Below are 12,676 nucleotides of genomic sequence, written 5' to 3' on the forward strand. Positions count from 1 at the left end.
ATTTACGAACCGAAATTCAGTGATTTATATTCAATTGTGAAATTGTGGAAATTGTTTTTAAGAAAATAAATATTTGTTTTAAATTATATGGACTTGCTCAACTACGGTCCATAGGTAAGTAAAACGTATTTAAACTATAAAAATGAATTTCCTGATTTTAATGCATGTGAACTATAGTTGGTATTAGTGGTCACTTTTGTGTGGGTGACTACGTATATATATATTTACGTGAAATATATATTGGATGGTGTGACATAGGGTGAAATATTGGTGTGATTTACTGAGTTATATTTTGAGCATTACCCTCTGGAATTTATGATTTATCTTAGATGTTGTGTTGTCTAAGATAATGGGTAATTGAGTAAAGTGCGAGAGTTGAGTAGATGAATTAAATGAGGAGTCGAGTGAATTGAGGAAAGCTGTTATTCGTAAGCGTGAACCTTGGGCAAGGTGACACATTACGATTCAGTTGAGGAGTCAAGTGAATTGAGGAAAGCTGTTATTCGTAAGCGTGAACCTTGGGCAAGGTGACATGTTACGATTCAGTTGAGGAGTCAAGTGAATTGAGGAAAACTGTTATTCGTAAGCGTGAACCTTGGCCAAGGTGACACATTACGATTCAGTTGATTGAGGCAAGTTTTGTCGTAAGGGTGAACCTTGGCCAAGGTGACACATTACGATTCAGTTAGAGCTCTAGTCTGTCTGCCTTGTACTGCTTGGGGGATAACCTTGAGTTATCGTATGCCCTTGGGTACACTATACTGCTAGGGGGATAAATGAGTTATCGTATGCCCTGGAGTATAATATAGTGCTTGGGGGATTAAAACAAGAATCGTATGCCCATGAGTATACATTGATTTTTAGTGAGAGGTTGAGTAGTTGTGTTGTGGTGGTCATTGTGAGATGTGAGTTGATTTATGCTTGAAGTGACGTTGTGCACTTCAATTAATTATACTGAGAAATAATTGAGTTGATTTTGTTACTTAATTTGTGCAATCCTTAAATTTACTCATACGAGCTTTCAGAAAGCTTACCGGGTTTTGTGTTGTTGCAATCCCGGTACACTATTCAAACGGTGTAGCGGATAACCCTGCAGGTTGGGAGAACCAAGGTGGTGATCGTGCAGTGTAGAGTGACAGTATTGTTTTACAGCGTTGTATGGTGAGGTTTATTATGTTAATTGAGGTTTACTATTTTATTTGGTGAGAGTGTGCTGTAATAAGTAACTTGAGGATTGGTTATGTAATCTTGAGTGGTGTGAGGCGAGTTGGTTTCTGCGAAAAAAATTCAGAACGTTATTTGTATTTGTTTTTATTCATGTTTCGGATTTGAATTGGTTATTCAAAATTCGGGGCGTGAAAAGTTTATGAGTCATGGTACAAAACACGGAGAACAAGAACCTGGGTAATTTCTCCTGGATCAAATGATGTCAGTCCCCGCATCCTGTTTGATAGGTCATCGGAAGATGTGTACTCCGATCCTGGCTCCCCCATGCTCCGGAGAACTCCTGCTGGCACATATGTGCTTGCAAAAGTGAAGAAAGAAAATGATGAAGGCACTTATTTACTACTGAATGGAAATGGTGCTACATCAGAGGGGAATATCCCATTCCTCGATTTGTTTGACATGTACGTGTTTAATTTACTTGTTTCTAGTGCGTTCTCCAAGTTTTGCTGTAGTGGTCTAAATCAATTTCTTTCAGAAATACAGGAAATAAAGAACGAATATGGAAGAGTGACAAAGAAAAGTACTATGAGGGTGTTGTTGCTTTAATGTCTGATGAGAAAGAAGGAGATCTTTCCATCAAGACTTTGAAAATATTGACTTCCAAAGAGTCAAAAACTGAAAACACCCAATATTATATCCTAAGCTGGCCGGAAAAGAAAGCATGTCAAATTACAAATTTCCCTCATCCGTATCCACAGCTGGCATCATTGCAGAAAGAGATGGTCAGGTACGAGAGAAAGGATGGGGTTCAACTAACTGCAACACTATATCTTCCACCAGGCTACGATCCTTCCAGAGATGGGCCTCTTCCATGTTTGGTCTGGTCTTACCCTGGAGAATTCAAAAGCAAAGATGCTGCCGGACAAGTTCGTGGTTCTCCTAATGAATTTGCTGGGATAGGTCCAACATCAGCCCTGCTCTGGTTGGCTCGAAGGTATCATTGTTTGTCTTGCTATGTTTTGGTGATTTCTATTTGTATGGTTCGTCTTTGTAATTGACCTTTTCGATGTCTGGACTGTTTTGGAGAATATGCTAAACCAATTTTTGGTTGCTCCAAATTGTGCAGGTTTGCTATTTTATCTGGACCAACTATCCCTATTATTGATGAGGGTGATGATGAAGCAAATGATAGGTAAGCTGTTTGTCACTTATGTATAAATACAGGTTTTGGCGTTCAGTATTATGAACTTTTTTTTTTGGTGACAAATAAAACTTTATTGCGTAAGGACCAAGGGGAGTGACTGAAGATTCATGTTGCATATATTGTCCCATTTTTAACAAGAAAAATAAAACTATTTTATGACACGCCTGTAATGATTTGGATTTTGTCAATGAATAGCATGTGCATTTTTGACCAGGTATGTGGAGCAATTGGTTGCAAGTGCAGAGGCTGCTGTGGAGGAAGTCATTCGACGTGGAGTAAGATTCTTCATATTTTTGGCATGAATTTTGTTTACATGCTTTTGGCCTTAAAACTTGACCTGACTCCTGAGGTGACTGTGTTACCCATTGTTTGGACCCAAAATGAGCATTTTGGCCTGACAAGGCGTGTCTTAGAGAAATTGAGCCAAAGTCAGTGGCTCAAGCTATATATTGTCGACAAGTTCGAAATATACTATTTAGAGGCTAAATAAAGCCTACTATGGAAGATTATGCGAGCTGCAAGAAAAGGAAATGATGGAAGCTTGGAAATGAAAAGTCAACTTTAGCACATTTCCCTACTTCGGCTAGGAGAAACCGAGCTAAACTAGGAAGGAGGGGCGGCAGACTAACCAAATGAAATCCAAATGAGCTAAAACTTTCCAGATTAATTATAGACATCCCAAGGATCGTTTCTTATGAAGAGTTCCAGAGCTAGATATGAGTGGAAAGCCTTCAAACAATCAGTCCAATTTTCTGCAGAAGCAAAACTGGAAAACTGGACCTGTAAGGAGTCCAGCAGCATTTCCGGCCCAACCACATGGAAGAAAGCTCTGAAAATTTGGCACATTGATCTACACTCATTGTGGATCATTTGATATGAAGAAGTCGAAGGCCAAATTGAGTTCCTGGTGGAGATATAGTTGCAGCAAAATTGGTGCAATAAGTGCTTAAACCTAACATTCCATTAGTGTTTAAGTGCTTAAACCTAACATTCCATTAGTGTTTTAAGTGCTCAAACCTAACCCATCATGATTTGTTTAAGGCCAATCACTATGGCTTGGTATGGCTTGGTAGCCTATATATAGAGGCTACAACAAGTAACAAACAACAACACAATTCAACAACAATCTCTAAGATTATCCAAGCCTCTCTAGAGCAACCCCTCTCTTTCTCTTACCGGTGATCACACCCCAGTCCTAGTCTTCTCAGGAGCCGACTGTCAGTGCCACCAAACCCTCTGTCAAAGTGCTTCGGTCCTAGTCTCCTCGGGAGCCGACTGTAGTACCGCGACCACAACGGTTACGGAACCAGCCAAGCAAGGGTAACGCCCTCGCAAACCAGCCAAGCTAAAGTCACGCTTTAGCAAGATCTCAATACTTCCCGGTGATTTCGCTCTGCTCAATCTACAATATTGAGTATCGATTGTGTGACAAGAAGAAACTGCAGCAAAGTCCTCACCACAAGGCACAAAGAATCCTGCGACGAGGTTGGTGCTCTTCTCGTCCTCAATCGCTGAAAAGAAGTCAGGTCAAGGGACACCCCGACGACCGCACCCGAACGGTGCTGGCACGCCCACGCAAGAAAAGAGACTGTTGACCAGCTGCAACAAAACTGGAGCCAAACACCCATATTAAGGTGGCTCATCCAAAGAAAATTGCTGTTGGGGGACATTCATATGGGGCATTCATGACTGCAAACCTACTGGCACATGCTCCTCATCTTTTTGCTTGTGGAATTGCTCGTTCTGGTGCTTACAACAGAACACTTACTCCTTTCGGTTTTCAGGTTGGGCATTGCTTTGATTAGGATTGCTACATATTTTGTCAGATTATTAGCTGTTCCAAAAATTATTAGTGTTATTATTGAACGAATATCTATGTTTTCTTCTTCTTTCTTCTCTTTCCATGATATTGCGCCCAAGTAAACTTTTATCTCTTATTTTGATAGTCTGACTCATTAGTTCATTTGTATAGAATGAGGAGAGAACTCTTTGGGAGGCTACTAGTACTTATGTGGAGATGAGTCCTTTCATGTCAGCTAATAAAATTAAGAAGCCAATCTTGCTTATCCATGGAGAGGAAGACAATAATCCCGGGACGTTAACCATGCAGGTAAAAAGGCCCTCCATCCCCTTCCAACATTGCTTGTAATTATTATTTTTTTGTCATCCTTCATGCCCTTCATTGTTTCAAATAAGTAACCTACAATATTGGATGTTTAGTTTGCTTATATGTTAGTGGCATGATGGATTTCTCTTGTTTGTAAGTTGTTGACTTGCTATTCAAATGATCTGGTGTGCTGTGCAGTCCGATCGTTTCTTTAATGCTTTGAAAGGTCACGGTGCTCTTTGCCGCCTTGTGATTCTTCCCTTTGAGAGCCATGGCTATGCTGCAAGCCTGCAAGAGAGAGTATCATGCATGTGCTATGGGAAACTGACAGGTGGTTGCAAAAATATTGCGTGTCAGACACTTCTGATGTAAATGTTGATCAAGATGCGTGTAAAGACAATATAGGCACAGGATCTACAAATTCTGAACCAAAGCAGTGGCTACTGGTGGAGGCAGTGGCTCAGAAGTTGACACTTCTGAGCATGAAGGAGTTGACTCTTTGCCGAAGTCATTGTTATGGTAATTTCTTCTCTTACAGAAAATGAAGTATTATATAGCAATATTAACTCAAATAATGGTGAAAATAGGAACTCACTTGAATATGTTCAAAATCTCTTCATGCTTGTCACTTCTTTTTTAACATATCCAAACCTCAGACCTCAGCAACTTGTCTTCAAACATCAACAATTAATTGTTGGGTCAAATATATGCAATATATATAATTATAGATGCATGATTATTTTTTTTCCCGTAAAAAATTATAGATGCATTTTTGCCGAGTCATAAATTTGGTTTGTTACATATACTGCAGAGTACATTGCTGATCTTGGGTGCTGAGGACTATAAGTTCGCACATCATTTTGGTGTACAAACTATGTCAGAACAGCGTGATGCTCGCCCCTGTGAAAGCACAATAGCAATATGCTTCCTCAGGTGGAATTTGCATTTGTATTAGTGGTGTACTATTGAAAATTGTAACCCAATTTATTTCCCTCCAATATGCTTTCCGTACCATAATATTCAAAACGGTGAATGGTCAATCTGCTTGGGGAAGGAAGTTTGGGTGAGGGGGGATTAGGACCAAAACATTCTATCTGTTGTCTGTCTCGTGATTCATGAAGCTGTTGGAGTAAAATATTTGTGTATTATTTTGGCCAAAAAAAGAAAGAGATTTGTGCAGACTTATGCAATAGTATTCAGACCAAAAAAAAAAAAAAAAAGGCTTATGTAAATAGTGATTCGATGAATTTTTGTGGGTGTTTTGGATCTGTTACACATAAATTGTATGACGATGAGCAGTGGATGGTCAACTTTGATTTTACATATTATGAACCATTTATTTGTCAAAAGAAAAACGTACAGAAGCCTGGTTAAAATCACAATGAAGCAAACAACAATTTCTGTTCAAAACAACACTGTTGAAACTTGGAAGTGCCCGTGAATTCATGATGGGCTAATATAGCAGTTTAGCATCTCACTTGATCAACAAGACTGGTTTCTTCACCTTTATCCAGCAAGTCATAGAATTAGTGGCTTCACTTTTCTGTGGTCATTCTGGCGAGTGATGCATTAAAGCAAGGGCAGTGATGCTACAGATCTCATTGACAACACTTGGTCCTTCAGCATCAGCAATCTTGTGACCGGCCATTTCACTTAATCCTGCAATTGGGAAAAGTGTCATTAATTACATGATAACAGATAAGAAACAAGTATCTGGCCTATTAATTAAATCCAAACATAACGCACGCAGTCTAATGGAATATTGAAGAAGGTGCTGGTTTGGATCTGTTGCCGAAAAATTAGAGTTGGATCATGTCAGTGACTATAAAAGAGCATTCATACATGGCAAAGCATGGATTTTTTTTTTTTTGGCGTGAAGGCAAAACATATGTTATACACATAAACACATACGTTCCACTTGCGCAAAAACACAAACGTACACATAGCTGCTGAAGTATGGTGGTATCTGTTGAAAAGTTTTAAATACACACCCTTAATTACTTAATACACACTCCTTACTCAATACACTTACCATTTAATTTCTCATTCTAACATTTTACTAAATACACAACCCAAATTACCTAAAATATCCTTAAATTAAAAAACCATGAAATACACTATTATTTAACTACATTAAGGCTACTATTTAATTTGATTAGTATATATAATTGATCATATTAATTACTTGTGTTAGTTGTTGAGAAATCCATAAAGATTCATTATTGTTCCCTTCAAAGTTCAAATAGATGCTTAGAAATAGGTTTTATATTATTTGAGTTCTCACCCACCAAACACCCTATTGATCAAGTATAAATTTTTGAGTCAAACATTCAACCAAAACTGTATCAGTAGTTTCTCAACAATAGCGGAACTACGAAGTTGTCATTGGATAGTTAAACAAATTAACAATTACAAAGTTTTATACCTGTGATGTTTTATATTAGATAATAAATTGACTAATCATAACTTTTAGAAAAAAAAAATAAAAAAAAATGAACTAAAAAATGGGAGTAAAGCTATATGTTTTAAAAACATTTAATGCCATTGCTTTCAAAATTTTAAATTATATGGTCTCTCACCCCATTTAATTACAATTTATTTAAGGAAAATTTAAATTAGATGGTTTCTAACTTTATTCTTGTTTTAAATGAGGATGCTATGTATAGAAATTCATTGTGTTGATAATTATAGAATAATATAAGGAAGATATGATTATTATTATTTTTCTTCTAATACATAGATGTCTATTTTGGTCATTTAACCTTCCTATAAAATTTGATTTAAAATATAAAATAATAGGGATGTGTATTAAGTAGTTTGGGGTGTGTATTTAAAATTTCTCTTTCTTAACCATTATCACCAACAAAAAAAAAAAGAAAAAAAAAGGAAGTTCTTAACCGGTATACAAATTCGGAATGGTGAAGAATTTGAAGGACTAACCCAATTAAAGATCTTGAGTCCTGATGGTCCTTCTTCTCTTGACCTATTCGCCCACTCGCTATAGTCCCTTGATCTGCTTTCATCAGAATACTTGTCATCTGTTTTGAAAACTGGGGAAAGTTATCAACTAGCACCAATAGCAAAGAAAAACTGCATAATGAGTTCTACAATATCCGGCAGTCAACTCAAGTCCTAACCGAGAAAACACCATAATCGATAAAAATAAAATTAAAAATAAAGTCTCCACAACGAACAAAAAGAGACCTGCTTTGAGGCTATTCCTGAGGTTCTGTGCGTGGGATAGTTTCATATACTCTTCTTTGGGTGGCATTACCAGGTGCACTCCGCAGCTTTTCCAGGGAACCATGTTATAACGGAGTCTTTGATAAATACTAACTCGACATTGAAAAGGTGGCAGCGGACGCTGAGAACCAAACAGACCCATATCAATTCTATCGAACGGAATATATAACAGCCACACACGAGCCGGATCAGCTCCCCAAATGAGACTAGGAAGCCGAAAATAGGATCTATTCTGAAAACGAATATGATCATATAAACTATAAATCGGCAGTAGTACTTGGTTGAGAGAAATTTTGAATCCCCAATCTACCATCCGTTCGGCAGCAACACATAGAGCCAATCCTGTGTTCTGCCATTTGAAATTAGGAAGGACTTGAATATCACATTCAAACAGTCCATTCCCTTTGAAATCCATTTGACAGCTGAACCACTTTGGAATTTCATAACCTGGAAGTACAACCCCGAATTCAGACTTCTGAGAAGAGAGAAAAAGAGAGAAGAGATCAGCCTCCACCTGATGACCATCACCATTTACCAACAAACCTTTCTTCTCTGCCACCTGCTGAATCAGATTGTCAAACAGTCTCCAGCAATTGGTCAAGTCCAGCCACTCAAACATTTGCGATTCTTCATGTTTCAAAATGTTTGATAACTTTGAAATTCTTTCCAATGATACGCAGTCTGTCACATCTAACAGTTTCAACCTTGGTGGAAGCTCTGAAACTTCTTGAAGCCTCTCGCACCCATTCAAGTTAAGCTGCTCCAAGTTGACAAATTTGGTAAGGCAAGCAGGAAGACTAACAATATTGCTTTCTGGAAAAAAAAGTGCTGTTAACGTGGATGCACAACCAAGCCTCATAATAAAATCAGGGTCCGAACTACAACAACCTCCTGCAAAGAATAAACGTAGTGAAGGAAACGCTAAATTGCCTTGATCATCATCATCACCACCACCACCACCACCGTCACAATCACTCTCTATTTCTGATGAAGTTGCCTTGCCGTAACGTGAAATCTTTGAGCTGGACCTTGGAGTTGGCACTTCACAGTATTCCACCTTCTTCGGAAATGGAGGTAGCACCAGTTTTCGGCAATCTACGAGTATAAGAAACTCAAGCCTTTTCATCTCATAAATGCTGAGCGGCAGATTCGTAAGGTTTTTACATTTTCCTAAATACAAAGATTGAAGATTAAAGAGATTATATCCAATTGATGAAGGCAATTCTTTGATGGCGGATCCAGCTAGATTCATGGTTGTCAAGGATTCCATCCTTCCCACAATTTGTGGGAAGTTCTCAAGCCTCTTGCAGTTTCTCAAATCAAGATCTTGCAGAGATTTCATGTTGACTATTCTTGGAAACATCTTAAGATTATAGCAATTCCTAATATTGAATTTAACAAGCTTATCAAGGAATCCAACAGAAGGATGCAATTCAGCTAAACTGGTACAGAAACTTAAATTCAACATCTCCAAGTTTGGGAACATTCCAGCCAAGTTAGGGACCTCAGTTAGGAATTTGCAATTTTCAAAACTTAGAGATTTTAAATTTTGTAAATTCTGCAACACAAAAAAGGAAAGATAATATTATGAGCTTCAAAACAAATCTATAACGATTTAAAATAGAGAAGCTCTGCAAAATAGCAAATGGATAGTTAACAGCTTAGAATACCTTGAATCCTTGCCCAAGTCGTGAGATGTGACTGTTTGGCATATCGAGCTTGACCAGTTTTTGTGGATTGAAGTTGGATGGCAAAGATTGTGCTGGGAATCCAAGCCAATCAAGGAACCTCAACTGATTTGGGAGATAATTAACCTCTCCAGAGAAGCGTGCATTAATGTTTATAAAAAGTTGAAGATTTTTCATCTTTTTAAAGCATTTAGCACTCAGACATATCTCATCTTCTCTTGGTAGCTCTACTCTGATGCCTTTAACTTTATTTGAGCCCTGATATGGAACAAAAATATAGGATTAGCAGAGCAAGTACAATATATATATATATATATATATATATATATATATATACGGCTTTATTTTTCACAATTAAGAAGCTCTACACACACAAAAACAAATAGAAGAATACATGTTCTATACTTACTATGTTTTCAGTCAAAACACGATAAACATCCTCATGAAACCATAGTCTGCTACGTCTGCCAGCATCTTCGGGTGACTCTTTACGAACTATTTCTTTCCCCATTTTCTCTAGCAAGTCATGCATCCAAATCTTACCAGATTCATCAGTATTTATGAGGGCCTTTTCTTCAAGTACTTCAATAGCATGTACAGGGTTGAGGTAAGAATCATCTAGTGCTTGCATAACATAGACCTTATGTCTACCTTTTAAGAAACATGCAATGTCAAGAAATGCTTCTCTCAACGGATCTTCCAATGCACTGTAACTTGTTTCGAGGACTTTTTGGATATCACAATTAGGAAACTTTCTGTAATTATCTAATGCAGCATGCCATTGATTTATGCTCTTGCCACAGAGATGTGAACCTAAAATGTTCACAGCTAATGGAAGGCAGTGAGTATAGAGTAAAGCAGTATCAATTGGGAATTGCACACACTCATCTGGATTTCTGTTATCCTTGAAGGCATTCAAAATCAAGAGGTTACGGGCTTCATCATTATCTAATGCCTTGGCTGTGTATATTGGATAGACTTGATGAGCAATTAGCAAACGTTTATCTCTTGTTGTTATGATAATTCTGCTGCCACAACCAAACCAATCCAATCCTCCAGCTAATTTGTCCAACTGGTTCAATTTATTCACATCATCTAGAACTAAGAGAACCCTTTTACTACCTAACCTTTCCTTTATCACCTGGATTCCTCTATCAGCATCGGTCATCTTCATTTTTCGGCCCCCTAAAATCTCATAAAGAAGATTATTTTGTAGTCGAACTAGGCCTTGATGGGGTACTGAATTGGCTCTAACATTTCCCAAGAAACAACAACCTTCAAACTTACGAGCAATTGAGTTGTAAACAGTTTTAGCAATTGTTGTTTTGCCTATCCCGCCAATACCCCATATACCAACCATGCGAACATCACTTCCCCCGACATCTAAAAGCTCAAGCATATCTTGTAAACGAGACTCTATTCCAACGGGATGCTTTGCCACATCTAAATAGCTAAGTTTTGCTACTTCTGCTGAAATCTTTTCAGCAATCTTATTAATGAAATTAGCTTCATGCCTGCCAATTTAAATGCAAAAAATGTTTTATCAGATGCAGCTTCCCGATGGTAATTTGATCCAAAATTTTATGAAACAACAATATATCTATTTATTTATTTTTTAAAGATCTAAACTTTAAATCGGATAACCTCACACGGCTTAGAGCCTCCATGGTCTACTAAACATGAGCAAGTACTATTGAGACATTTTGGAGATTAGTATGCCTGCGTGTATCTACATGTATATATGTATAAGGGTTTGGCCTACGTTAAAAATTGAAAAGAAACCATGCTGAAATATGGAAATATACCCGTCGGAGAAAGTCCACCCTGATATATTAGCTGCATCCCTAAGAGCCGTCCTCCATCTTTTCACCTTGTCCATGTTGTCTTTGAATCTGAACTCATGTTTCGCAAGTGCCTCACCATATTTACCTTTCTGGTACCGTACATCGGAGACATCCACCTTGTAAAAAACGGGCCAAACCAGTTGTTGCTTCAACTCCTTACATTGAAGGATCTCAACAAGTTCATCCAAACACCACTTTGAGGATGCATAGTTTTCAGAGAAGATGACTATAGAAATCTTTGAACCTTGAATTGCTTTGAGAAGTGCAGATGATATTTCTTCTCCTTTTCTAAGCTCTTCGTCATCTATGAATGTATTGATTCCCTTCTGATCCAAATAAGTGTGCAAATGGCCTGTGAAGTTGTTTCGTGTATCCACACCTCTAAAACTCAAAAACACATCGTATGGACGTGAAGGGGTGAGACGAGAAGAGGAAGGAGAGGCATTTTCTTGTTGAGTAATAATGGAATCCGAATGGATTTTTCTTCTCTTTGGTAATGGCAAATCCATATTGTTTGATAACTAAAGAGGCCGATGTAACAAAGAGTTGGGAGTTTTAATGATCATATATACAGACTTTCGATGCCTCTTGCAATTTCCTGGGAGCTTCATTCAAACTTCAGGGGTGATTGACCAAGCTCGGAATGTGCCAAAGTGACGGACCTAAATAAATGATCATCAAAACTTGATGAAATATAATATGGTAATAATACTGTAAAGGAGACTTTCTTTGACACGGATTCGAATATTTTAGCATTATTTTATTATTATTTTGGTAATGATTTTTAAGTGGTCATCAGCTTGAATCCGACCGCAGGATTTTAATACCAAAACTTGACCACCTTCCAGGACTAGCGATGGCTGATAGTCCAAAAGAAGACTTATTTGTGAATTAAGAAGGCATATTCCATTGTAAAAATTTCAATGGGTGATTTTGATCTATCGCAAAAATTGTGTGAAAATAGGTAATGGCTTCGATCGGTTTACATCTTTGTAAATCGTTTTTTTCCTTTCCGAAATGATCTCTAGGCCACAGCCCAAGAAACATGAAATTCCCAATTTCCAGAATGAATAAACTCATGCTTCTATTTTTTGACCTTATTTGGTAATCTCTGATAATATACTGAGATACTGTAAGATCAATAACTATACCTGATAACAAGTTGTGCCATAAATTTTCTTGAAAATCATCACCTTTGTTCGTTACACGAAACAGAGAGGAAGAATATGGGAAAATCATCCAGATAACATAACATAAGCTCAGCTTGAGTAACCATGAAAGAATATCACCATGGCGCAATTAAACAATGAGAAGATTAATCAACTGCCATTTAATACAATAGTACTGTATTCCACAACGTACTGTTTGGGAAACTTATTCAGAAACCAGACAAAGCTACATCATCTTAACTTATTCCACAACT

General features: G+C 37.6%; 2 protein-coding genes across 3 annotated transcripts; one reads left to right on the plus strand and one right to left on the minus strand.

Moving 5' to 3' along the window:
- Positions 1 to 349: 349 nt before the first annotated feature.
- On the plus strand, positions 350 to 4,926 carry LOC133742641 (probable glutamyl endopeptidase, chloroplastic). Its single transcript, XM_062170327.1, has 8 exons — positions 350 to 353; positions 1,364 to 1,628; positions 1,703 to 2,161; positions 2,294 to 2,359; positions 2,586 to 2,646; positions 4,006 to 4,155; positions 4,344 to 4,481; positions 4,677 to 4,926. The coding sequence occupies exons 1-8, from the start codon at positions 350 to 352 to the stop codon at positions 4,848 to 4,850; spliced, it is 1,317 nt and encodes a 438-aa protein (XP_062026311.1). The 3' UTR covers positions 4,851 to 4,926.
- A 785-nt stretch (positions 4,927 to 5,711) lies between these two features.
- LOC133745546 (TMV resistance protein N-like) lies at positions 5,712 to 11,903 on the minus strand. 2 transcript variants are annotated; one of them, XM_062173631.1, is made up of 6 exons: positions 11,215 to 11,903; positions 9,819 to 10,923; positions 9,392 to 9,667; positions 7,683 to 9,279; positions 7,419 to 7,516; positions 5,712 to 6,137 (listed from the first exon to the last, which is right to left on the minus strand). In XM_062173631.1, exons 1-6 carry the CDS (start codon positions 11,760 to 11,762, stop codon positions 6,132 to 6,134), a joined length of 3,630 nt encoding a protein of 1,209 aa, XP_062029615.1. In that variant the 5' UTR covers positions 11,763 to 11,903; the 3' UTR covers positions 5,712 to 6,131. The 2 variants fall into 2 exon arrangements, 1 of the variants encoding a protein (XP_062029615.1); XR_009863666.1 differs by having other exon boundaries at positions 7,419 to 9,279.
- Between the last annotated feature and the right edge of the window lie 773 nt (positions 11,904 to 12,676).

The sequence above is a fragment of the Rosa rugosa genome, chromosome 4 (assembly GCF_958449725.1).
Source record: "Rosa rugosa chromosome 4, drRosRugo1.1, whole genome shotgun sequence".
NCBI lineage: Eukaryota > Viridiplantae > Streptophyta > Magnoliopsida > Rosales > Rosaceae > Rosa > Rosa rugosa.

Bases quoted from the DNA above. Each gene is read 5' to 3' on its own strand.
- LOC133745546 (XM_062173631.1), bottom strand. From the start codon at position 11,762: ATGGATTTGCCATTACCAAAGAGAAGAAAAATCCATTCGGATTCCATT. The intron at 10,924-11,214 runs GTATATTTCCAT...TTAAATTGGCAG, and splicing joins GGGTGGACTTTCTCCGACGG to GCATGAAGCTAATTTCATTA. The intron at 7,517-7,682 runs GTCTCTTTTTGT...TTTTCAAAACAG, and splicing joins CAGGAATAGCCTCAAAGCAG to ATGACAAGTATTCTGATGAA.
- LOC133742641 (XM_062170327.1), top strand. The intron at 1,629-1,702 runs GTACGTGTTTAA...AATTTCTTTCAG, and splicing joins TTCCTCGATTTGTTTGACAT to AAATACAGGAAATAAAGAAC. The intron at 2,647-4,005 runs GTAAGATTCTTC...ACCCATATTAAG, and splicing joins AGGAAGTCATTCGACGTGGA to GTGGCTCATCCAAAGAAAAT.